The sequence below is a fragment of the Fukomys damarensis genome, unplaced genomic scaffold, assembly GCF_012274545.1.
Source record: "Fukomys damarensis isolate Sample0158 unplaced genomic scaffold, DMR_v1.0_HiC HiC_scaffold_20, whole genome shotgun sequence".
NCBI classification, from domain to species: Eukaryota; Metazoa; Chordata; class Mammalia; order Rodentia; family Bathyergidae; genus Fukomys; species Fukomys damarensis.
In genome coordinates this window covers 9,218,573-9,242,210 of record NW_022900932.1, presented here as the reverse complement: position 1 = coordinate 9,242,210, position 23,638 = coordinate 9,218,573, and the positions used below count along the sequence as shown (strand labels likewise).

Below are 23,638 nucleotides of genomic sequence, written 5' to 3'. Positions count from 1 at the left end.
TTTTTTTTTTTTTTTTTTTTTTTTTTTTTTTTTAATTTGAGACAGAATTTCACTTAAATTGGTAAGTGCCCAGGCTGAGCTGCAACCTGTGACCCTCCTGCATCAGCCTCCCAGAGTACTTTCAGATGTGTACCTCCACACCAGGTTTCACTTGGTCTTTTTTGTCCAAGCTACAAGGGGTTAGATAGGTTCTTTCAACTCCCAAGTTTCCTGGGTGGTCTCTGAGGCTCTGTTGTCTCCATCTTCTCCAACCCTGCCTTGCTGATGAGCATTTGCTGTGTGTTTCAAAGCCTGTTCCCCTGCACCTGGAACCGGTGAGGGAAACCTCTGCTCCATCTTCTCACCCGCCTTTGTGCAATGGGAGGCTATGACTTTTTTCCTGGAAAGTGTGATCAACCAGATGTTTCGGACACTAGAGAAAGAAGTAAGTAACTGTTTCATGTGCTGCCTGCATAATGGTGATCTCAGAGAAGAGGGATAGGAAAGTGGGTGTGCATCTTAACAAAGAAAGCACTGAGATTAGAGAAATTGAATAAGCTACTCATGTTCAAACTACTAGCAAATGGCAGAGATCAAAACTCAAATCTTTCTGATGCTGAGCCCTACATTTAACACCAGGAGCCATGAAGAGGGTCATTGCTGCAGGGAGGACAGTGAAGGAACCTTTGAATTGACTGACTCTGAGAGCCAGTTTTGTCATAATGTGTCTTTTCCCAGTTCCCAGTAGGCAGACCAGATTTTTCACATTGGCAGGTCATGCCCTCTTCCTTGAGGAATGAGTCACCTGTAGCTGTTGCTATAGTTGACTGGATAACAGCATACACCCTATTAACCAAAATAGTTAGTGCCCAGCTAGTTTTGGAGTAATTGCATCTTGGTTTATTCTGGGTTGTGAAAAGGATCTCTTGTGCAAGTTGAGCCTTAGACAAATTTGTTTGCATTTATCTAATAGACTCGGAATGACACATAATATCAAGAAAGCCTGTTATCAAAACCAGGGAAATGGCCTTCTCTTTCCATTCCTGGTGTTTAAGTTAGACGTGTTCCGTGGATATTCACAGTGGATGTGACCTTGCTTAAAAGTAAGAGAATGGAACGATTGGGGTTTGCCCCGAATTTGCCTGTAAGGATACCCAAGACTGCTAGTATATGAGGGAGGAAGATGCCTGGTTAGTTATAAGTTGGATTTTACAGTAAGCCTTTTCTTCTCTGTGTTGCTGTGATTGAACCTAGGGTCTATTCATGTTAGGCAAATGCTCTCCCACTCACCTGCATCCCAAACACACAATAAAAATCTACTATGAATGATATTTGGTCAAAATACCAAGTGCTGGTTGGGTCAAAAAAGTACTCCCAGAAGTTTGGACTGTATGTAGGAGAGTTTTGCATGGTAGTACTCGTAAGCAACTCGAAGTAAATTTCTCTCTCTCCTTTAAGGTAAATCTCTTCACTCTAAAATCTCTTCCTTTTTTCTCCACCAAAATTGGTCACAATGAAGCATTTATAATAAAGATGAACATTTATAATGAATTTGTTGATGAAGCTGCATAATGTTGCATGTCCCTAGGGAGTATACGTGACAGATCTCAGCCTTTCAGACTGCTCATTCTCTCCCCTCAATACCCTACTCCACTGTAAATCAGCAGCTCAAATTTTCTCTGTTTATTTGCTCTTCAGTGAAAGATCTGATCCAGTATCTTTGGCCAAAAAGGTTGAAAAGGTGCTCATCTAGTTCATAGTGGCATTATCTGGCATTCGTTTGTTTTGTTTGTTTGTTTGTTTGTTTGTTTGTTTTTGAGATAGGGTCTTGCTGTGCAGCCCAGGTTGGCCTCAAACTCTTGGTCATCCTCCTGCCTCAGCCTCCCTGAGCATGCATTTCTAATAACTTCTGACAGCACTACATAGAGCCTTGCTTTAGCAGTAAATCAATGTAGGAAATGACTATGGAGGGAAAAAAATGCCACATTTTGAAGATGAGGATCAGTTTGTCTGCCCGGATAGTAAAAAGCCTCAAATAATTTACCATCTCCCCTTAAACCTCCCCAGCCCCAATATATCAGAACAGCATGGTACTGGCGTTAGATACAGCTTGTTGAGAGAAAATAATACAGAACTGCACGTAGGCAGCTCAAAGAATCAAGAAAGATTGGATTATTTAATAAATAACTGGGCAAAAAGAAGGAAAGGGAAAAAAGTAATCACTAAAAAATTAATGGCTTAATTACATATGCCTTTAAATTCATAAAAATTTTAAAAGGTGAGCAACATTTGCAATAAATATGAATGAGTGATACCTTCAGTATAAAAAGCATGTATTTCCAAATATGGCCTATCGAGTATAATTGACCCCACAACTTTGACAAAGCATTTGGTGGTATCTAATTTAAGGTACATAGGCCAATTTCACTCTTCAGTCTGTGCTGTAAAGAAGCCTGGTATGTGTACAGAGACTGCAGTATTCATAGAAGGCCTTAGTACTAAACCAAGGGGAGAAAAACCAACAGCAATTAGCAGGCAAACCGGTTGGTAGATTGTAATTGATGAGTGATAGAGCAGTGCAAATGAACAAAGGCTCCACTGGGAATGAGACTCTCTGAAACATGATGCGGATCCAAAACAGCTAACTACAAAGCCGAATGCACGATACTGTCTAATTAGTAATGTGCACGTGTGTGTGGCAAAAAGCACAGCGGAGGGCTGGGGATGTAGCTTAGTGGCACCGCACCTGCCTGGCAAGTGCAAGGTCCTAAATTCAATCCCTGGTATCCAAAAAAAATACAGTGGAATTGTAAACTCCATGACATTGTGAACACAGCCACCAGGAGAGAGGTCACTTCCAGAGATGAAAAGAAAGCTCTACACAGAGAGCATCAATTCTCCCTCCCTCATTCCTGTAACATCATAGTCCTGAAAGCAGGCACACGGGGTTAACCAGCGTCCTGCTGAAACCTTTTTATATGTCTAGAGTTTTCACAATAAAATTACTCTGTGCATTGGTAAAATAAACACTAGAACCCAATGGAGAAATACACAAAAGATAGATAATGCATGGAAGAGAAGCTAATGGTAGCTAGCATATAAAAAACTATTCAAACTTTAATTTTCCTAATAAGTCAGGGTTTTAGGGAATGAGGGAAGGGCACATTGCATAAAGAATCTATTGATAAAGCCTGCAAAGAAGAAAAGCAACTTGACATTGAAATAGTTATACCTTTTGACCCATTAATTCCATCTAAACCCAGAAGCCTTAATAAGTGAAGATATAATGTTTTTCTCAATGATGTGTATTGACATTATTTACAATAGTGGAGAACTGGAAACATTCTCAATCTGTAGTTATAGGAAGCAGTACCTCCCTAATATGGCACAGTCTGGCATCATTCATGAGAACTTTTAGTAACACAGGTTTAAGGTTGTGGTTTAATGTTAAAGTTTAAAAAGCAATATATAAAATCATATATGGTAACCACACGGAGTGGTGGCTGCCGTGTCAGCTTCCTTTCCATGTCTGTTTTGTAGGAAATCCCTGTCAACGACGGCATAGAGCTATTGCAGATGGTCCTGAACTTTGACACCAAGGACCCACTCATCTTGTCCTGTGTCCTCACTAACATCTCGGCGCTCTTCTCTTTTGTTACCTACAGGCCAGAGTTCCTGCCCCAGGTCTTCTCTAAGGTAAAGCCCACCTCCTCGACACTCACAAGCTAATTGTTTTTGATAACTTTCAGAAAGTAGGTGAGGCAAGCTAATAAATAGTCATACATGTCTTCATTTGTCGTGTTTCCCAGTACTCACGGTGGCTCCAGGCCCATGCTAGAGCATTACCCTCCTGGAGCACTGTGGGAAAAGAGACACATAAACATTAGCTATACTGGTGTGGCCTTGCAGTTAATAAACTTGCATAATAGGAAGAGGAAAAGAGGAGCCACAGGTGGGAATCCCATGTGCTGTTGGGGAGGGATCAGGAGAGGAAGAGTGTGGACAAGTCTCAGGTTTCCCATTTCAGAGTAGGTGGACAGCAGCCTCTGCCTGAGTGCGAATTCTGGATCCAGAGGGAGAGAGCCAGAGGAAGAAGAGGAGGTGTTTAGAGTAGTGTGCTTGAAGTATGCATAAAACACCTAGGTGGAGAAAATTCCCAATAAATTAGTTATTTGAGTTTGACAGTCTAGACCAGCGACAGCAAACCTTTAGAGCTTTCAATAATAACAGACATTGCTGCGGCGAGTCCCATCAGTGTACCAACACTGGTCTAGACTCTAGAAAATGATGAGATACAATTTAGGCATTGTCCTTATTTTCAAAATTGATATGCAGATGTAATGCAATCCCAATCAGAATGCCAATAGTATTCTTCATAGAACTGGAGAAAGCAATCCTAAAATTCATATGGAACCAGAAGAGGCAGAATAGCAAATGAAACCCCAAGTAACAGGAGCAAAATGGGAGGCATCACAATCCTGGACTTGAAGTTATATTACAGAGGTACAGTGCTGAAAAAAGAGCATGGTACTAGCAGAAAAATAGACCTGAGGGTGAGTGGGATAGAACAGAGGATGCAGAAACAACACCAGGCACATATAAAAGGTAATAGAAAGTAGGGAGATAAATTTTTCCCAAATTGGTAAGGAATCAAAAGATGGAGGGAGGGGGAAGGAGAGAAGAGATAGGGATGAAAAAGGAATTAAGATGTGTTCTATACATGCACCAGCTCCACACAAGGAATGAAAGCAACCCTGTAAGCATGTATTAATAGAACAATAATTCTTTTCTCATTAATGCATTGTCATCATAGAAGTTTCAGGACTAGAAGTGAAGTCTAAGAGGATATATGTGTAGAGTTAGGGTCATGTATGTCAGCAGGGAACCTGAGGGATCATCACTGGAGGAAGAGTGGGAAAGATGACAAGCCCCCAAAGAAGCGAAAAGATAGGAAGAAAAAGTGTTCTGTCCCAGGCCAGCAGAACTTTGAAAGAGTGGACTTATGTTTTGCAATAGGGATCTGTAAGAGTTAGGAATGTTCCATGGTTGGCATTATTATTCTCTTACCTGAGTGCATTTCGGCGCAGCAGCCGCACTGCCTCCAGTAAGGGGGGGAAGGGAAGTTATACAATGAAAACAGTGGAGGGGAGCGTTGTCATAGTTGGGTTGTCTGAATGGTGGCATGGATTATTCTGGGACTGCACGACATTTTACTCTGTAAATGGTTTGCGTGGTAAAATTGCCAGTCTCAAGACTCTTGTAGAAATAGCTCAGAAACTGAACGTCTGAAAGCTTATGACACTAGTAGGAAGCTTTTGTTACCCGAACACAGGATTTTGTTGGAAATTTCTTAGTAACTGTTGTTTAAAAATGAATGAGTAACCTTTTCTCTTTCTCTCTCTGTTTCTCCCCTTAGCTGTTTTCATCTGTCACTTTTGAAAGTATTGATGAAAATAAGGTAAAAAAATAAACATAAATTAAAGCAGCACATTCTAAATTCTGAGAAGCAGAAGTGTAGATGCCTAATACTTAGTCTAGATTTGTATGTAGTGGGATGGGTTAGGAGATGCAGTAGGTTGTCCCACGGTGTTTTGACCTAGAGTCTAGGACAAACATCAGTGTGTGGACTCAAGGTGACCATAAACATCACATCATTATAATCTACCAGTTGTGAAAGTCATCATGAATTTGCCTGTGACTGGGATATTGATACCATCAGGAAGTGATCTCCCAAGTGACCCCAGGGTTGCACAATGTCTCTTCTAGGCCCCCCGCACCCGCGCGGTGAGGAACGTGAGGAGACACGCATGCTCGTCCATCATCAAGATGTGTCGCGACTACCCTGAGCTTGTGCTGGTAAGCACCGACCCTGTTGCATTGCCACGAAGCCTGCTTGGCTCGGTTATACTTCTCTGTAAAGGTAGTTCTCAGAGCACCTCCCAGATCTCAGCTGTGTAGAATGAGCCCTCTTGAGTTGGTGTGTTCTTCCTCTGCTCAGTGAGCAGTCAGAATGCATGTGTTCCTTTGAGAAGCACGTGTCTTGTCCACATGGTTCACTGAGTTTCCCGTTACACGTTTATGACAGCTTTTTGCCTTGGGATGTCTGTAATTACTATTGCCAAATGACATGCCAAACTGTGAGAAGCCAGATGAAAATTCCAACCCTTGTGGGGGGTCCCATAGGAAATCTAACATTACTTCAGATAACAGATTCATCGGAAATCTCTTTTCTGAGACAACAGAAGTTGTGTCCCTATGTAGGTAACAAATTGATGGCTGCCCATTAAGATAGCTACAAAACCGATGTAGAAAACAGAAATTGTTTCCCACTTGTGCTGTAGGAAAGCCCAGTAACCCAGATACTCAGGCAGGAAGAGCATTAGGACCCAATGACTGAATGACAGCCTCATTGCCTCACCCTCCTGGGGCTGCCTTGCTTTTCTTCCCTTCTCCGCTTTGCTACCCATGTCTCCCCGAAAATTGGGACCTCACCATCGCTAGTTTCTCTCTGCTCCACAGCCCAGTTTCGACACGCTGTACAACCATGTGAAGCAGCTCTTCTCCAATGAGCTGCTGCTCACACAGATGGAGAAATGCGCCCTCATGGAGGCCCTGGTGCTCATCAGCAACCACTTCAAGAACTACGAGCGTCAGAAGCTGTTCCTGGAGGAACTGATGGCGCCAGTGGCCAGCATGTGGCTTTCTGAAGATATGCACAGGTGAAGGTTCCTCTCTGCTGAGTATTTTTTTCCCTGTTCAGAGATGAGTCAGAGTGTGGCCAGGGCGCTGTGAGGGCTATCTGAAGCCCTCTACGAGTGGCCTTTTGTAATCCAGTCTCTGAAAATGCCACCTTGCTTACAGAGGTGTATTGGAGGCAGAGATGGGTACGAGTGCAGTTGGGGGACACAGAGCATGACTGGTGGAGCCTGCATTGCTCCAGCAAGGGCTGGGCAAAGCAGGAGCTGCTGTGTAGGACAGAAATGGTTTTCTTCTTTACCTCCCCAAGTTTGTCTACTGTATAAATCAGGCTGGGCATGTCTGTAATCTCAGCACTTTGGGAGACTGAGGCAGGAGGATTGCAAGTTTAAGCCCAACCTGGGCAGTTCAGTGTCTCAAAATTTAAAAGGGGTGATGGCAAGGCTGTGGATATAGCTCAGTGCAGAGGCTGTGGGTTCAATCCCCAGTACAAAAAAAAAAAAAAAAATTCTTGAAGTGTTGCCAAGAGCATTTGGGAGTAGGAAGTTTAAGCCTTCAAATGGTAGGTCTTAATCAATAGGATAAACTCTCACTGTAAAAACTGCACTTTGGGGCAAAACAATCAGCTTCTTAACTCTCATGGAAGAAGTTGTCTTTATTTCAAGTCAGGACATAACCGCTCTTTTTCCACCTCCATGCAGAGTGCTGTCAGATGTTGATGCTTTCCTTGCCTATGTTGGTGCAGATGTGAAAAGCTGTGACCCCGCTGTGGAGGACCCCTGCGGTTTCAACCGCGCTCGAGTAAGACTTGTGTGGGCCATTGTGTGGGCCACAGGCAGGAATAGGATGTCCACCATTTGGCCAGATCCCCCTAGATTTGTTCTGTCTGCACTGGTGAGAAGCCCAGGAGTCTCCACTTCCCTGAGCTTCTCCTTTCTTTTCTTTAAGTGCTGACTTCATACCAGAGCCTGTACTCCTATGGAGTCCCTCTTTTGGCCTTAAAGATCTCTAAGTAGCTCTGAAGGTGTAAGGAGGAAGTAGGTTGGAATTGCTCAGTAGCCGAGTCCTCCCTGTGGTCACTCGTGCTGTGGAAATTCCTGACTGGTGGCCAGGCCTGAGACCTGAGGCATCGTAGTACTTTGATCTTTGAACAGGCATTGTTCTTTGCTCCATCATGGCCCAGTCGCATTAGTTAACCTGCAGAGGCTGTGAGAAGGGTGAGGGTGGAAGCTGCCAAACTCCAGTCTGCAGGCAGGGAACAGGGTCAACTTAGAAACGGGGAACTATGGCAGCTTGAGCACTTTGTGTTGGCCTGTGTCGCAGCCCTGCCAGTGAGGTCACCTAACCCTGGAAAGACAGCACAGTCTTCGCAACCGCAGGGAAGCTCCAGGGCCCAGGGTCTTGGAAGATGGCAGTGAAGGGACTCTCTTGGACTTGACCTTAGAGGAAGGGGCAAGGATCTCGAGTGCCGGGGTTTCTTTCCTTCTCTCTGGCCTCTGTCACTTTGGCCACAGTGGCGAATGTATCTAACAGTGTTTTGTATTTTCTTCTATGTTTATCTTCTCTCTTGCTTTCCTGTAGATAAGCTTTTGTGTATACAGCATCCTGGGTGTCGTGAAGCGAACTTGCTGGCCCAGTGACCTAGAGGAGGCCAAAGCGGGGGGCTTCGTGGTTGGCTATACACCCAGTGGGAACCCCATCTTCCGCAACCCTTGCACAGAACAGGTTCTGAAGCTGCTGGACAACTTGCTTGCCCTTATAAGGTCAGTCAGAATAGTAGTTTTTATTTTTTATAGTAAGACTTTCAAACGTTTAATGTGATTGTGACTTCTCATGACAGCTGTAATGAGGGAGCAGGTCTTGATTCTTTTTAAAAATTACAACTCACACTTGGAAAAGACTTACATTCCATGGAAACCTAGGGGGACCTGGCGGGGGCCGGTCCCAAAGAGCTTTTTCATTCTTAATCTCCTATGTGTGCCTCTCCCACTTGTTTGTACTTCATCCCTTTTACTTTTTCAGTTTTATTTAGTCTGAATTTTTGCCAGTAAATGAATTGTTCATTGGGAGCAAGACATTTGCTTGCTTGTTTTTTTGTTTTTGTTTTGAGACAGGGTCTCGCTATGTAGTCAGGATGTCCTTGAACTCACTGTATAGCTCAAGCTGGTCTCAAACTTGCAGTGATCCTCCTGCCTCAGCTTCCCACATGCTGGGATTATAGTCATATTTCTCTGGATGCTGTTCTGAAGCTGATCTGAGCCTCACAGTGATTTCTGAACTCTCATGGACCAGACTTGTCACAGGAAAGTGTGACACATTTTAAACCTCACTGTGCCCATCTCAGAGTGGAGTCAAGACCAGCAGCCTCTGGTGTCACCTAAGCCCGTGTGTGAAGGTAGAATGTGGGCCAGGGGGCCCATATACAAATCAGAATCTGGGTTTAGTAAGATATCCAGATGGTCTGTGTACACATTAAAGCTTCAGAATTACTGTTTTGTTTTGTTTTTTATATGTACAAGTAACTGTACGCCGCCAAGCTGGCTAGTCACTGCATGCATATTTCATGATTCAGGGGTGCTAGCTAAAGGAGAAGATAGGTTTATGATAGAATTTAACTCTGTTGCTGCGAGCAAAATATGCGTGCCTTTTTTTTTTTAATGTTCAGTTATTTTGTAAGTAGTTAATTTAGAGACATACAATAAAACTATAACAAGATAGAGTGTTTTTATGTCTCACAGTATTTCTAATTTAAACACTGGTGCTTTGTTCCTGTTCTTTCTGGCCTCTGACCCAGAGGTCCAGGCAGATTCTCATCTGAGCAGACTACATTGTCACATCACAAGGGAGCCTCCCTGACCAGAAGTCTAGGAACGAAAGATTTTAAGTTAATGGCTGACCAAATTGGAAGGCCACAGCGCCTGGTAGAGTTGGAATAGTAGGTGTGTCACTAGAAATAGACAATATTTTGTTCTGATTTCAAAAGAAGAGGTTTCAGTAAAGGGGTAGCTAGACTTCTGTGTTGACAGTAGCAAAAGTAGCCAAGGAAAGGCTGCTTCCCATGTTGATGATGCCATAGCATAGTCATGGGGAAAGGATGACATCATGTGTCTAGAGAGTCATCTTGCGACTAGAGACTCACTGGCCAAGACTTTTTAGACTTGTGGCAAACATGCACGTGGTGAGAACCAGTCCTGGAAACAGTGTTCATTCCTGATTGGGTGAGCTGTGCACAAGACAACAGTACCCTTATCATCTTGATGGTATTTTTGTAAGAGTTCGGGGCTTTTAGAAAATGCCAAAAAGCTGGGTGTGGTGCTGCACACCTGTAATCTTAGAACTCAGGAAAATGGCCAAGAGTTCGAGGCCAGCCTGGAGGGTTCAAGGCCAGCCTGAACTGCATAGCAAGACACTGTCTCAAAAAAAAAGGAAAAGAAAATAGGATATTCAGTAATAAATTAACTTTTGTTTTTTTGTTTGTTTTTTGGTGTTTTGGTTTTGGTTTTTGTCCCTGGGATCAAACTCAGGACTTTGTACTTGCAAGGCAAGCATGGCACCACTGAGCTAAATCCCTGGCCAGTAAATTAACTTTTCTAAAAATAACATTTTACTTTATGAACTTAATTTTTTTAACTTTTTGAGTCTTTTTACACTTCGCTTAAAATACATTGTACAGCTTTTATAAAAATATTTTATGTCATTCTGTAAGTGGTTTTTTATGTTTTTACTTTTTTTCTGGTTTTTTGAGACAGTCTTACTATTTTGCTCAGGCTGGCCTTGAACTTGTAGTTCTCTTGCTGCAGCCTCTTGCTTGGTTAACTAGAATTATAGGTGTATACCACAGTGCCCAGCTCTCTTACATTTTAAACTTCTTTAAAAAATGCATCTAAGACACAAGCCAGGCCTGGTGGTACCTGCTTGTATTCTCAGCTTGTTAGGAATCTGAGGCGGGGATCCCTTGAGTTTAAGACTGGCCCATACCACATAGCAAAGCCCACTGTCTCATGTTGAGATACACACATACTACCAAGTACAGTAAGCACTTTAATAACATCATTATCACCATTATCAAGCATTATGGTATCACATCCTGAACATGACTGGGCTACACTTTTACATACCTGGAGTGTAATAGAGTTTGTCTACGCCAGCACCAGCTCCAGCGTATAACTACTTTGCAGTGCTGTGTCGCAGCCACTCCATCACTCCACCACTTCTCAGTTCCTTTACTGTCAGTCTTGCAGGGCCACTGTCTGATCGGTGCACTGTTGACCAGCGCCCTTCTGTGGATCATGACTGTACTCAGCTTTGCTGGCGTGTGTCACATCTGTGCACCTGAAGTGCTTTCTGATTACCTTTATGAAGGACTTGTCAGTTACACACCCACTCTGGCTCTTTGCCTTCAGTGGGTAGGAGGGGGCTGTAGCTGTCGGGACCCAGGCTTCATCCTTGCTCCACAAAGTCAGTTACTGCTCATGTTGGTCACGTTGGTGGGGAACAGGTGTGTGTGTTGGGACCATGTTCTTCCCAGAGGCTTGGACCACCATGGCAGGTTCTGTTCTTAGACCAAAGACTGAACCTGAAAACCAGGGCACACCTGCTCTAGAGTCTGCTTTTGAACCCCACACATCCCTGACATTCTGTCCATGACCACAGGTGGTCAGAAAAATCCCTGCAAGCCCCAGAGCGCTAGCTCAGGGTTTAAAAATTGTATTTGGATTGAAGGTTTGGGCTCTGATGTTGTTCTGCTGTCTTGGGATTTGGTCTTCATTTTTGTTGGTCTTCCATGTTAGATACTATTTATCCCTAGTCATAGTTTCCAGTCTACTCCAGGAAGTACCTGGGTGTCTGTACCTTCTCTGTCCCCATGGGAATAGCATTGACTCTCTGTGTGGATGGGGATGTCACTAAATCACTGTCTCTGCTGCCACAGACTGGGAAGTGTAGCATGGTGTCCTCTTTCTTTCAGAACCCACAACACGCTGTATGCACCGGAGATGCAAACCAAGATGGCTGAACCTTATGCCAAGTCTCTGGATATGCTGGAAGCAGAGAAATCTTCTATATTAGGTAAGAAAACTGTTATCCTCCAAGACTACCTTATCTCTGATGGGCTCCTCCAATAGCTTCAGTCTACTTTGAGCCTCTCTCCTTAACCTGACTCTACCTTGACAGAAATGCATTTGTGGAATTACTAGGGTTTGAGGACAACTATGTTTACTTCATTATCTTAGCAGACAGAGGCCTTCACAGGCACTCTCCCCATCCAACTCCTCCTTCAGTTTAGGGTAACCTGTAGGAAGTGGTGGGTGTGAGAGCCATTAGTTCATAAACAAACCGTGGCTTTTAAGAAACAAAAAAATATTCATATACTTTCTTGCCTTTCATATATACACAATCAAAATTTTTAAGGTAATAAAGTCTAAGCCACTCTTCCTACTTGTCACCTTGTTTAGAATAGTACTTTAGCTCATTTTTCCCACTGAGAAAGCATGAAAATAAGTAGACAGTAGTGATGCTGGTACTTGCTATGAAAGAGAGGTGGTAGGGCTCTGTGACAGTGTTTATTGGGAGACCTAACTCAAATCCCCCTTAGGAATACGATTGGAAGAGATTGAGAAATTTGCTCCCTACAGAGTCTTGAAGGGTGAGTGGCAGCTGACGAGGTCAAGAGAGGCTGTGCTGAGTATTCAGGGTGACCAAGTGGCAGGGCCCAGGTCCTGAGGCAAGCAGCAAAGAGCTTGGGGTGGCTGGGAACTTTGGAGCAGAACTCGGGGCTGGAGCATGGGGAGCAGGGCTGAGTAGATGGTTAGCAGTCAGAGCTGGAGGCATCGAAGCTGTCTGCCCTCGTTCCTGACTCTGAACTTCAGGCTGCTCCAGCACAGCCCCTGGTGTCTGTGTGCCCAGCATAGCTTCAGCCCGGCTCTGGCTCTGGATCTGGCTCTGGCTCTGGCCAAGCCACCAGTGAAGTTAGCAAGAGGAAGGGTACTTCCTTGCCTGTCCAGGGCTCAGGTCTGTCTGTCTTTGCACAGGGTGTCTTGAGCACCACTGCCCTTAAAATCTGTATTGCAGGCACCAGTTTAAAAAGAATCCCCAAAATGGGGGCTGGGAATTTGGCTCAGTGGTTCCACCGCCTGCCTCACAAGTTCAAGGGCCTGAGTTTAATCCCCGGTACCAAAAAAAGGGATGGGTTGCTTCACCCACATGCACACACACACCCATGCCATTATTCACGTTAAGCGAAGTACTGCTGTTGTGGGGACATGGGGCCAGCCAGACAAACCAGAATGGACACACAGTGGTTCCTCTGGTAGTTTCAGACTGTGACTTGCAGTGTTCACTACCTCTTAAAAGTGCAGATCTAACTTTAAGGCAGCCGCCACACTGGCGTAAGTAAGTGGATTTTGTCTTAATCTGCTTTGTGTTTTGGACTTTTGCATAAGATTGCTTCAAAAAGTTTCCATGACTTGGTGGGTGCTACAGAGGGATCCTTTTTTGTGCTGTCACTGTACATTCTGGTACAGGTCGCATCTGGGAAAACCCGGGTCCAGTCTGGAATACTGGGTCCTTGTGTAGCGCCCACCTTTGCTTACAAGGGAATGTGGCAGATCACCTTTAGGAAAAACGGTCTTAGTGCCTCCAACAGGTAAAAGACAGTGTCAGCTGCTTTGTGGACATCGTACTGGTACATGTACTATATACCCGAGCCAGTCTGACCCTCGGAGGGCATTGCTCTCAGCAGCTCCTGACCTGGCCTTCTCTGCAGGATTACCTCTTCCTCTATTGGAACTCAATGACTACCCTGTCTACAAAACCGTCTTGGAGAGGATGCAGCGTTTCTTCAGCACCCTCTATGAAAACTGGTGAGCAACCTCGCTGCCTCTCAGCCCTCTCTTCCCAGAACGTGTGTGTCAGCCTGGTAGGAGCTTCTGATCTAGAATTCTAGTGTACATATGAGGTAGGTAAGATTTTGAAGGGAAATGAGTGATACTAGTGCTGAGGCAGAATGGGCAGTCCACTTTCTTGTGCTTGCCTTTTTTGTCATTGTCATGAACCTCACTGCCCTGTGACTTGGTGTTTCATGCAGACTTGGGTGTATTTCTAGTGCATAAAATCAGGACACTGGAATAGAAGAAAGAACAAAGGGCTGTCTTCCTTTGCCCAGCACCACTTCCTGTGGCTGCTTCCCATGAGGTACTAGGAGGCTGCTGGCCAGGACTTGGTCTGTGGGTTCTGGGTGTGGCCTGTGGTGGTGCCCAGCATTCATGCACACCACGCCCTGGGCTTTGGCCTCAGCAAACCCCATGTTCTCGTGAGCCAAACCAATGGGCTGCTTGATCACAAGGCCATGTTCCGTAAGAAAATCCTGGGTTACCAATACCTGGCTTTACATAGAAGATTTGGTTCATGTCTTTAAAACTAAAGTTCTCAGAAATGAATACAATTGCTAAATAATCTTACTGTGAACTAGAAATGAAATCCTGGGGGAATCAGGGCCAGCAACAGCAGGTGTAGGGTTGTCAGTACTGACAATCTGCCCCACAGCTTCCACATCCTGGGGAAGGCTGGCCCCTCCATGCAGCAGGACTTCTACACTGTGGAGGACCTCGCCACCCAGCTCCTCGGCTCGGCCTTTGTCAACCTGAACAACATTCCTGACTACCGGCTCAGACCCATGCTGCATATCCTTTTAGAAATGCAAAGTCTTGATAACCCAAAAATTCAGAAAATTAAGGACAAGAACCAGGGGGAGAAAGGGAAGGGTTTGTGTATCCAGGGGAATCCATCATCCCATGAAAGATAGGAGGATTGTGGGACATGGCAGTAAGAGCATGGATGTGTCCAGGGGTCTTGAGAGCCTTTTTGGCCATTATGAACTTTTCCTTGAGGATAAATTTTTACCTTCCCACCATTTTGTTTTGTTTTTCTGAAGTCTTTTTTGCCCAGGCTGACCTAGGACTCTTAGATTCAAATGGTCCTTCTTTTTAAAATCTGTATTTGTCCATGAGTACAGTATCTAAGGATCACATTCATCTTGTGGGTTTGGTATATGAGCATAACTTGTCTTAGTTCTTTTTACACAACCCCACCAAGTGGTCCTCCTGTCTTAGCCTCCAAAGTAGCTAAAACTACCAGTGCACACCCCTGTACCCCGTTAGGTGTTTCCCTTTAAAAGAAATACTTTTATAACCCTGTATTCTTTCAGCCTGTATTTTACAGTTGTTCTGAGTCCTTTTCCCCCAATGTTACAGGAAGAATAATGACAGAATTGATGACAAGGGTATCCTGTTGGGTGTTTTGTTTTGCTTTGTTTTTTTTCCTCAGTACTGGAGACCGAACTTACAACCTTGAGTTTGGAAGGCAGACGTGGTTCTACTGAGATAAATACCTGGCCCTGTCCTTTTGGTGGGGGGGTTGTTTTGTTTGCTTATTTGTTTTTATACTGGGGATCGAACTCAGGTCCTTGAGCTTGCAAGGCAGGCGGTGGGACCACTGAGCTAAATCCCTGGGCCGCAGTTTTGTTTTTTTGAGACCTGGTTTCTGTAATTCAAGTTGGCCTTGAATTCGTTAGCAGGCTGACCTCAAACTCATGGCAGACATCCTGCCTCTGCCTCCCAAATACTGGGATTGCAGGAGTGGGCCACCACACCCAGCTTAAGGGTGTTTTTCTCTGTTTTTTTGTTTTTGTTTTTTTTTTTTCTTCCTACTTTTAGGCAACCCAGAGCCCATAATGTGCAGTCTGGTAGAAAGGTTGGCTCCTTTCAGAGGCACTTTGAGCTGCCTGGCAGGGGAGGGGCCCATGCTCACACACTAAGCTTCTTAACCTGTTGCTGCACGAGTCTTTGTGAAGCCCCTGGTGCTCTTCTGTCCTCCAGAGCACTACGAAGCCCTGGTGTCGCCTATCCTTGGACCTCTGTTCACCTACCTCCACATGGTAAGAGGGGGTCAGGAAAGGAGAGCAGAGTGCTCAGCGCACAGGCTGCTCCCATGTGATCTACCAGCCTGATGGCCCATGAGGCACCACTGAGTACAGCCCAGACTTCAGGTCCTGTTAACAGAGGAGGCACATTCAGAGAAATGCTTCCCTGCCAGGATCTGTGTCCCTCATTCAAATTAAGCAAGGCCTGGCTGGGCAGAGCAGGAATTATAAAAGTGCCAACCCTTTCTGAGCAGAAAAATGTTTGCTCTGCTGCGCTCTTCATGGGCAGGAACAAGGTTATAGAAACTGTATCTGGCTGTTTTTGTTTATTTTCGGGGCTGGTGATCAAATCCATGGCCTCATTCCTTCTAGACAAATGCTCCACCACTGAGCTATATCTCCTTTTTATTTTGATATAGGGTTTCACTGAGTTGTCCACCTGGCCTCAAACTTGTGTGATCCTCCTGCCTCAGCCTTCCAAGGAGTTGTGATTACAGATGTGCACAACCACACCTACCCCTTGTCTGTTTTTTAACTTTGCTAGGGTCCACTAGGAGGCTCTGTCATTGATTCCTGAATCATTGTTGGCTAGTTTTTGTCATGAAGCAAACCTTAGATAGTTTGTGCTCTGGTCCTCTCCCAGTCCTAGCACCTACTTCTTTGTGTTTTCTCAGAGGCTTTCCCAGAAGTGGCAAGTGATTAATCAGAGGAGCCTGCTGTGGTAAGGAAGCCCACTCTCAGGTTTGGGTGGGGAAAGGATAAGGGGCAGGAAGGAACTCTGCCGCTGTAAGGCTAGAGTAGCAGCGAGCTGCTCATTCTCAGACAAGGTGGCGGGTGATGTTGGACAGCGTGGGCTGGCTCTGAGCTCTTGCCTCTATGGGGGCTGCTGCCACCTTACCCCTGGCAGTCACGGGTCAGAGGGGCACTCAGCCCCTGCTGTCCTCTCCCTCATCTGCATAGAATGTAGAGCCGAAGGAAGCAGAAGAAAGAGGGCACAGAAGGGCTGGAGGGGGGTACTGCTTTGCATGTCCTCCCTCTCTGCCCCATCATGGAATCTGGCTCCCTGGTTTTCAGCGGTGGAGAAGATGAGGCTGTGGAGGAAAACCCTGAGTCTCAGGAGATGCTGGAGGAGCAGCTGGTGAGGCTGTTGACCCGAGAAGTCATGGACCTTATCAGTAAGTCGCATGCAAAAGCTGGCATGGAGGGGTTTCCTAGCAATACTGTTCCTGCCATGTATCCACGAGGGGCAGGGTGGAAACACTGGGTTCAAGCCCTGGTACCAAAACAGGGAAAGAAAAAGATGAAAATAAAAAGAAACAACTAGCTAGTCCTAGATCAATCTAAGGACATTTTCTGGACTGTACCCACAGCAGGATACGAGGACATCATCTCAATAGGAGAAATTTGTATTATGTTAGAGATAACTTTCGCCTTGTTAAAATAGGGACAATTTTAAATTCTTGATCATGGAGGTTCCTTTGTTTTGGGGAATTTTGAATGAAACAGTGCTTGGTTATTTCATTGACTGGCGATGCAGAGTAGGCAAGAGTCTGTCGGTCACTTCCAGTCAGGATTCTGTCACTTCCCCTAGCTAACAACACGAGGAGGGACCAGAGTACAGCCTGGCCAGGCCTCAGATCCCTCTCTTATGGGTGAAGCTGCTCTTTGTCCCTAACAGTTCCCCATCCCTCCCCTCTGCAGCTGGCCAGAGAGGGTGTGGGATCATTGCCTGAGGTGGTGTTAGGCGGTGGTGAGATTAACACCCCCCCTCACCCAGTAACCCTGTTTTCTTGCCACAGCGGTTTGCTGTGTGGCAAAGAAGAGTACAGACCACAGTGCTGCTCCGCCAGCGGATGGAGAAGGTGAGTGAGCCTGTCGCCTGGCCCAGAGGTCAGTCTTTCTGGACCAGCTCCACTCCTGGCAAGGATGAGAGGTGACACTCTAGCTATTGTCATGCCAGCCTTCTTGCTGTACTTCCTCTAGCATTCTCCTGCTGCAGGGCCTTTGTACCTGCTGTTTCCTGTATCTAAAGCGATTTGCTTCCAGCTCTCTGCAGTGCCTGTTCTCTCACTTCAGTCAGATCTGTGCTGCAGTGTTGCCTCCTCCAAGTCTTCCATGACAGCTGATCAAAGATAACAAATTCTGTAGACTTCCTCTGCCTTATTTTGCTTCATGGTATTTCTTACTTTTATGATCTTATTTATGGATTCATTCATTCATTCATTGGGTGTTTCCTTGATAGAATCCAAACTCCTATCTGGGCAGGGGCTCTGTCCTTTTTCTTTTATGTTCTCAATGATTAAATTAGCTCTTCTCATAGTGGCACCTATACCTCTGTCCCGCATCAAAAGGTCTTCAGTGTCTGCAGCTTACCCTGCTACCCAGCTTCCCGTTTCACACATGCACAGTGCAGTAAAACTCCCAAGAGCTCCGCCCTGGGCCTGGGCTTCTGCTACCTTTCCAGGGGCCAGGTGTGTGTGTGCTGCTATCCCACTACTGCTCAGCACCACCTGCCCAGGATGGACCCACACCAGGCTTTACCTCATTTATGAAGGGATAGGTCTTGACATTCCGCTCTGCCTACAGATGAAGAGATGATGGCCACAGAGGTGACCCCATCTGCGGTGGCAGAGCTTACAGACCTGGGCAAATGTCTGATGAAACACGAGGTGGGTAGATGGTAGGGGAAGTAAAATTCCCTTCAGTAGCCCCTTGTTATTTTCCCCCTTACCTATTAAAATTCCAGCTCCCAGTGTGTAACAGAAAAGTGTGAATATTTTCCACTGTAATCTTCCTTCCTTCCCTGTCCAGGACGTCTGCACAGCACTGTTAATTACAGCCTTCAATTCCCTGGCCTGGAAGGACACTCTGTCCTGCCAGAGGACAACCACACAGCTCTGCTGGCCTCTCCTCAAACAAGTATGCTCATCCCCCTTCTCTGGACCCTCACAGGAGGTTTGGGTGGTGTGCATTGAATCAGCTGGGAGAATCAAGGTGCTCGGGCCCTCCTGAGCCATGGATCTGAGCACAGCTTTGTCCCCAGGTTCTGTCTGGGACACTGCTCGCTGACGCCGTCACGTGGCTCTTTACCAGCGTGCTGAAAGGGTTACAGACACATGGGCAGCATGACGGCTGCATGGCCTCACTGGTCCACCTGGCCTTCCAGATCTATGAGGCGCTGGTGAGTGGAAATTGGGGTGGGGGGGACTGTGGCTTCTTGGCTCAGCTTCCCAGGTCCTGTCCTATCCCAAGTGCAGGTCACTAGCATTGCGTGTGGTGGGTATGACGGAGTGGGTGAGGTGGGGGGGTCTGAACCCACATGGAGTGGGTTTATCCACACTTCTCAGCGCCCCAGGTATCTGGAGATCAGAGCTGTGATGGAGCAAATCCCAGAAATACAGAAGGACTCGCTGGACCAGTTTGACTGCAAGCTGCTGAACCCCTCCCTACAGAAAGTGGCCGACAAGCGGCGAAAGGACCAATTCAAGCGCCTCATCGCAGGCTGCATCGGGGTAGGTGCTGCTCCTCACTTGTGCTCCGGCCCCACCATCTGGCTTGTGATCTTAGACTACAAGCCAGCTGTGATCACCAACCATCCTGGGTGGTCTCTGACCCACTGCCAGGGCCAACCATTGATTCTTTTTCATTTTATTTCTACAGAAACCCTTGGGGGAACAGTTCCGAAAAGAAGTGCATATTAAGAATCTTCCCTCACTTTTCAAGAAAACAAAGCCAATGTTGGAGACAGAGGTGCTGGACAACGAGGGGGGCAGCCTGGCCACCATCTTTGAACCCTGAATCAAGCTTTTGGGCATCCTTCCTCGGCCTTTGTCGTCATCTCTTCTTCCCTTTTGTAGCTAATCTCTAGGGCCCTCTTGCACTGCCACTTCACTGTCCACCATTGTCAGCTGGAGCCAGAGCTAGGTCTGGAGTGGAAGAAGAGTGGGCCCTGTGCAGGGCCAGCACCCTCCTAAGGCGCTAGAGGAGAGGGAGTCAGGGCGGACACATTGATTTGTTGTGATCTCCTGATTAGTTCCATTCTGCTGGGAGTTTGGGCCTCTCTGAGAAAAGCCAGAGCAGAGCAGTCCTCCCAAGGCCTGTCCACCCCTATCTAGCCACGCATCTGTGCGTTATGGGAACTGGGGGTGTTGTGCCCAGTACTGGGACCCGCTGGTCTTGAAAGGGATGAGCCTTTGACCACTTGGGCCAGTTTCTCCTGGACCACTGTGAGTCCCTCAGTCCCAGCTCCTCCTGGGCTGGCAGGGACTCTTCTCCACCTCCATGGCTTGTCTGGCCTAAGTGCTCAACTAAATTTGGCCAATTCTCTCGTCCACGTTTTGAGCAGGAACTTGGTCACTTGATGGGATCCATGATACAGGCTAACTGCTAGTCTGGGCATGGATAAGACCTGCAGGGACCAGGGCTAGGGAGTGTTTAGTGCTAATGACCCCTAGAGCTCACACACCTTGCCCTTCCATGAATGACTCCTGGGTTTCCCCAGCCTATGGTCTCCTCAGGCATGACAGCCACAGATAATACCATTGTCACCCAAGGATAATTCAGATCAAGGCTTACGTTTGTGATAAGCAGCTAGCACAGCTACTGGTCTTGTAGGACCATCTGAGTCCAGGTGCCTTTAAAATTCTCATGGCCTTTCAGGTCCCTGGTCACTTGTCTCAAGGGCCAATCCCAAAAGAAAAGAAAATCTGCCTTCCCATCACAAACTGTCCTGAGTCCACGCTAGAGGTCACTGGAAGGCCCCTGAGCAGAGGGGACACAGAGGTGGGACCTAGTCCTGGGATGACCATGTTCCCTACAGACAGGTCTGCGTCCACTCGCTGGTGGGCTCATTGAGAGGCATCAGCCATGACATGGTATGGGTGGGCAGAGACAACATGGGAAAACGGGATCGTGTCAGTTTGCCAGCTCTACTGCACATGTCTGCCCCTTTCTGTGTGGTGCTTGAGGATTCTGTTGATTGTGAAGGCGATCTCAGAGTATTTCCCTCCATACTTAATAGCTGTCTACTCCTCTGTCTGACTGGGGCTGTGGAGGATGTAGTATTTATTGTGTTGTACTATTTTTAACATCCTGTGACCTCATGCTAGAAATTTTCTATTGTTTATAGAACCTTTTTGTAGCAATGTTAACCCTAAAGCACATCTGCATGTCAGTAAAAATCTGTTTTGTACAGAAAGGACCCTACCCACCTTTTTCAAACAAGTCCTGAAAATAGTCCTGCAGTCCCATTGCTTGCTGTGGATGGCATCCTTCTGTGGACCATGAGCAGGAGGACCCCTGCCTGGTGAACCTGCTATGAAGTGTCCTGAAATAGTATGCCAGTTAGGAGATTCCTGCTCCTGGGCTGCTCTCTCCTGACTCACAGGCCAGCTGCCAGTGTGCAGGGAGAGCTGCTGATCTCGCTCTGATGCTATCAGTGGCAGCATGGCTGGGGCTGCAGTGGGCAACCCTTCCTCTTACCTAACCTTCCCTGAAGACAGGTGAGGTGGCACATGTGTGTCCTCCTAGAATGTGTGGCTGTGCCCTCAAAACCTCACTCTGGCTTTCTCAAAAGGTTAGGATTTAGGCTACTTAGGCTCAGTCTATACCCTCACGTGCAGCAAACCCAGTGTTCACTGCTAAATACCAAATGTGTTCTGAGACGCTCCATATTTTTAGACTAAAACTAAGAAATGGTCTCAAAGAAGCTTTCGACATGAATTTATTTCTATCAAGGGCCTTACAAAGGCATAAAGTCTCATTCTGTGGCACATTTAACAAAATGTATAGATTGACAGAAAACTGGGATTGGACCTCTAGTCAGTCCCATAGGTCCAGCAGGCCCATGGAACCATCAGAGGCAGCCAGGCCCAGCCACTGGGGGTCCCCAGCGCAGCCTCAGTCCATCTGCACAGCATCCAGCTCGTCCAGGAACCGCTGGCACTTCCCCATTAGCACTTTGATGGCCTCGCTCACCAGCACATCTGGAGGCAATACTCCTGTGGACTCCACAGAAACTGGGGGCCAGAGGGACACTTCAGCCAGGCAGCACCAGAAAGCACCCATGCCCAGCACACCCACTCTACCCTACTCACAGATATAATGATCCCTAACACGGGCAAGCTGCACAGCCTTCTTCAGCTTCTCATGCCGGAAGATCTCCCTGCTGAAAGTGTCCAGCCTAGGATTAGCAACTTGGGCTACCTTCTTACCTAATGAAAACAGCACATCACATTTTGTCTGTTAGGAGCCTACAACTTTTGTAACTGCCACCTTAAAAACACACACACCTTAGGTCCCATGCTGATAGCATGGCTCATACCATACCTTGGACTTCCTGCACCTCAATAACACCAGGCGAGAAGCAGCAGCTAAGCTCCTCTGCTGCCTCACCTTCCACAGGCTCGAGCAGGGTGATGTCTGGAAGAAGCCTGTAGCTGGCTGTTGCCACTGGAGAAAACTTGGCATGATCTTTCCCTGGAAAGAGGAAGTAGCCCATGAGAAGCTTCATTCACCCTCTTGCAAACTGACAATACAAACCCACCTGCTTCCTGCCCATTATCAAGCTGAGCTCCTTGGCCATACCTGAGCCACTACAAATCAAAGCACAAGTCCATCCCTACTCTCCCTGCCCAGGCAGGCCTAGGGTTCTCACCGATGCCTTTGACACAGTGCATGAGCAGGTCAATCTCCTGGCCAGGCCGAAGCTGGGCAATGAGGATGTCATCATGCACAGGCCGGATCATGCCCTCAGGGAAAACATCGGCCTGGTTCCCCAGAGGAACCCACGTCATGTGCCTGGTATACACTGAAGGGAAAATGTGTCAGAAGACCCCATCCTGGAAGCCAGCTGCCACCAGAACATGAGCTGTCTTCCTAACTTCCTGCCACTCACCCTTGTGGTTCACATAGAGTTCATTGGGGTCGGAGGAATCTTTAGCAGCATGGGGGTTCCGGGTGCACCTGACCTGAAGCCGGAACTGCAGAGTATCTATCTCTGTGCCTTCTTCATCTCCTGTACACAAATGGGGAATGGCAGCTCTTGAAAAACTAGTAAACATTTGAAAGCCAGGCAGTATGCTCAAAGCTTTACATTTCTTAATCTTTTTGACAAATTTAGGAAGGGAAAGGCAAGCATTCTCACACATGAAAGCCAAATCAAAAGAACTTGCCCAAGGTCATCTAGTGGTCTGTCTAGGATCTGAACCCAGGCAGTCAGTCTAGAACAGAGCTGTTTCATTTCTCTCAAAATTTCATTTTCTCAGACCCTCACCTTCATTCCGAAATTCAAAAAGACGAGGATCAGCATGAATGGGAATGAGCCCCAGACGGTGAGCAAGGATCTCATCCTGGACAATGGATGTGTTGTTGTAGACCAGGACCTTTTCCACAGCCATTGTCGGCACCTGCCCAACAAAACAATGCCCCATGTGCCAAAGCCCACCAGACTTCCCACCTACCCCACCACCCACAATAAAGACCCCTTCCAAGAAGGATGCTTAATGAAAAGTGAAGAAAACCTTAGCAAAATTCCAAGGAAAGTAAGGGGAAGAGATAGCTTGAGACAATTCTAAAGCAAGGTGCTGACATAGTTCCCCACGCAACTCCACACCTGCTATACCTCCGCTAGAAGAATTCGCCGGAAAGCATTGGCAATGGCTGCATCAATTCCCACCATGTCAAACTCCAGTGAGTTTTCATCCATGTGCACCACATCCACACGGAAGTTCTAGAGAGGCAGGAAAAACAGTGACACGTGAAGCCTGCTACTTCTATCATCAAAAATCCTCTCATGGGGCTGGGGATTTGGCTCAGTGTTTCCGCTGCCTGCCTCACAAGTCCAAGAACAGGAACCCATATTCAATCCCCAGGATCAAAAAAAAAATTCCTCTCTACACCCTCCCTGGATATTTTTCTCAACATACTAACATCCTGTCTCATTCAAAAAATTCCCTCTACAGAGATGACCTTTATTAGATGTCCTTTCTTCTCTGGTGCTGTTTTGTTTTGGGGTTTTTGGTGTTTTTTTTTTTTTTTTTTTTTTTT

At 46.5% G+C, this 23,638-nt stretch overlaps 2 protein-coding genes across 2 annotated transcripts in view; one reads left to right on the top strand and one right to left on the bottom strand.

The window, feature by feature from the left end:
* The window catches only part of Xpo5 (exportin 5), a 36,076-nt gene extending 16,664 nt beyond the window's left edge, over positions 1 to 19,412 (top strand). Inside the window, exons 14-32 of the mRNA XM_010617693.1 lie at positions 291 to 424; positions 3,520 to 3,675; positions 5,396 to 5,437; positions 5,746 to 5,835; positions 6,499 to 6,698; positions 7,377 to 7,476; positions 8,257 to 8,438; positions 11,642 to 11,742; positions 13,439 to 13,535; positions 14,218 to 14,354; positions 15,510 to 15,607; positions 16,267 to 16,313; positions 16,667 to 16,767; positions 17,392 to 17,454; positions 18,179 to 18,261; positions 18,404 to 18,511; positions 18,636 to 18,773; positions 18,940 to 19,104; positions 19,253 to 19,412. Of these exons, the coding sequence (XP_010615995.1) occupies positions 291 to 424; positions 3,520 to 3,675; positions 5,396 to 5,437; positions 5,746 to 5,835; positions 6,499 to 6,698; positions 7,377 to 7,476; positions 8,257 to 8,438; positions 11,642 to 11,742; positions 13,439 to 13,535; positions 14,218 to 14,354; positions 15,510 to 15,607; positions 16,267 to 16,313; positions 16,667 to 16,767; positions 17,392 to 17,454; positions 18,179 to 18,261; positions 18,404 to 18,511; positions 18,636 to 18,773; positions 18,940 to 19,104; positions 19,253 to 19,390 (2,180 nt within the window). The 3' untranslated portion in view covers positions 19,391 to 19,412. The remainder of the gene's footprint in view (positions 1 to 290; positions 425 to 3,519; positions 3,676 to 5,395; positions 5,438 to 5,745; positions 5,836 to 6,498; positions 6,699 to 7,376; positions 7,477 to 8,256; positions 8,439 to 11,641; positions 11,743 to 13,438; positions 13,536 to 14,217; positions 14,355 to 15,509; positions 15,608 to 16,266; positions 16,314 to 16,666; positions 16,768 to 17,391; positions 17,455 to 18,178; positions 18,262 to 18,403; positions 18,512 to 18,635; positions 18,774 to 18,939; positions 19,105 to 19,252) is intronic.
* Positions 19,413 to 21,294: 1,882 nt separating this feature from the next.
* The window catches only part of Polr1c (RNA polymerase I and III subunit C), a 3,966-nt gene continuing 1,622 nt past the window's right edge, over positions 21,295 to 23,638 (bottom strand). Inside the window, exons 3-9 of the mRNA XM_010617679.1 lie at positions 23,214 to 23,321; positions 22,866 to 22,998; positions 22,488 to 22,607; positions 22,248 to 22,400; positions 21,920 to 22,069; positions 21,688 to 21,804; positions 21,295 to 21,609 (exon numbers count right to left, since the gene is read on the bottom strand). Coding sequence (XP_010615981.1) covers positions 21,491 to 21,609; positions 21,688 to 21,804; positions 21,920 to 22,069; positions 22,248 to 22,400; positions 22,488 to 22,607; positions 22,866 to 22,998; positions 23,214 to 23,321 — 900 coding nt within the window. The 3' untranslated portion in view covers positions 21,295 to 21,490. The remainder of the gene's footprint in view (positions 21,610 to 21,687; positions 21,805 to 21,919; positions 22,070 to 22,247; positions 22,401 to 22,487; positions 22,608 to 22,865; positions 22,999 to 23,213; positions 23,322 to 23,638) is intronic.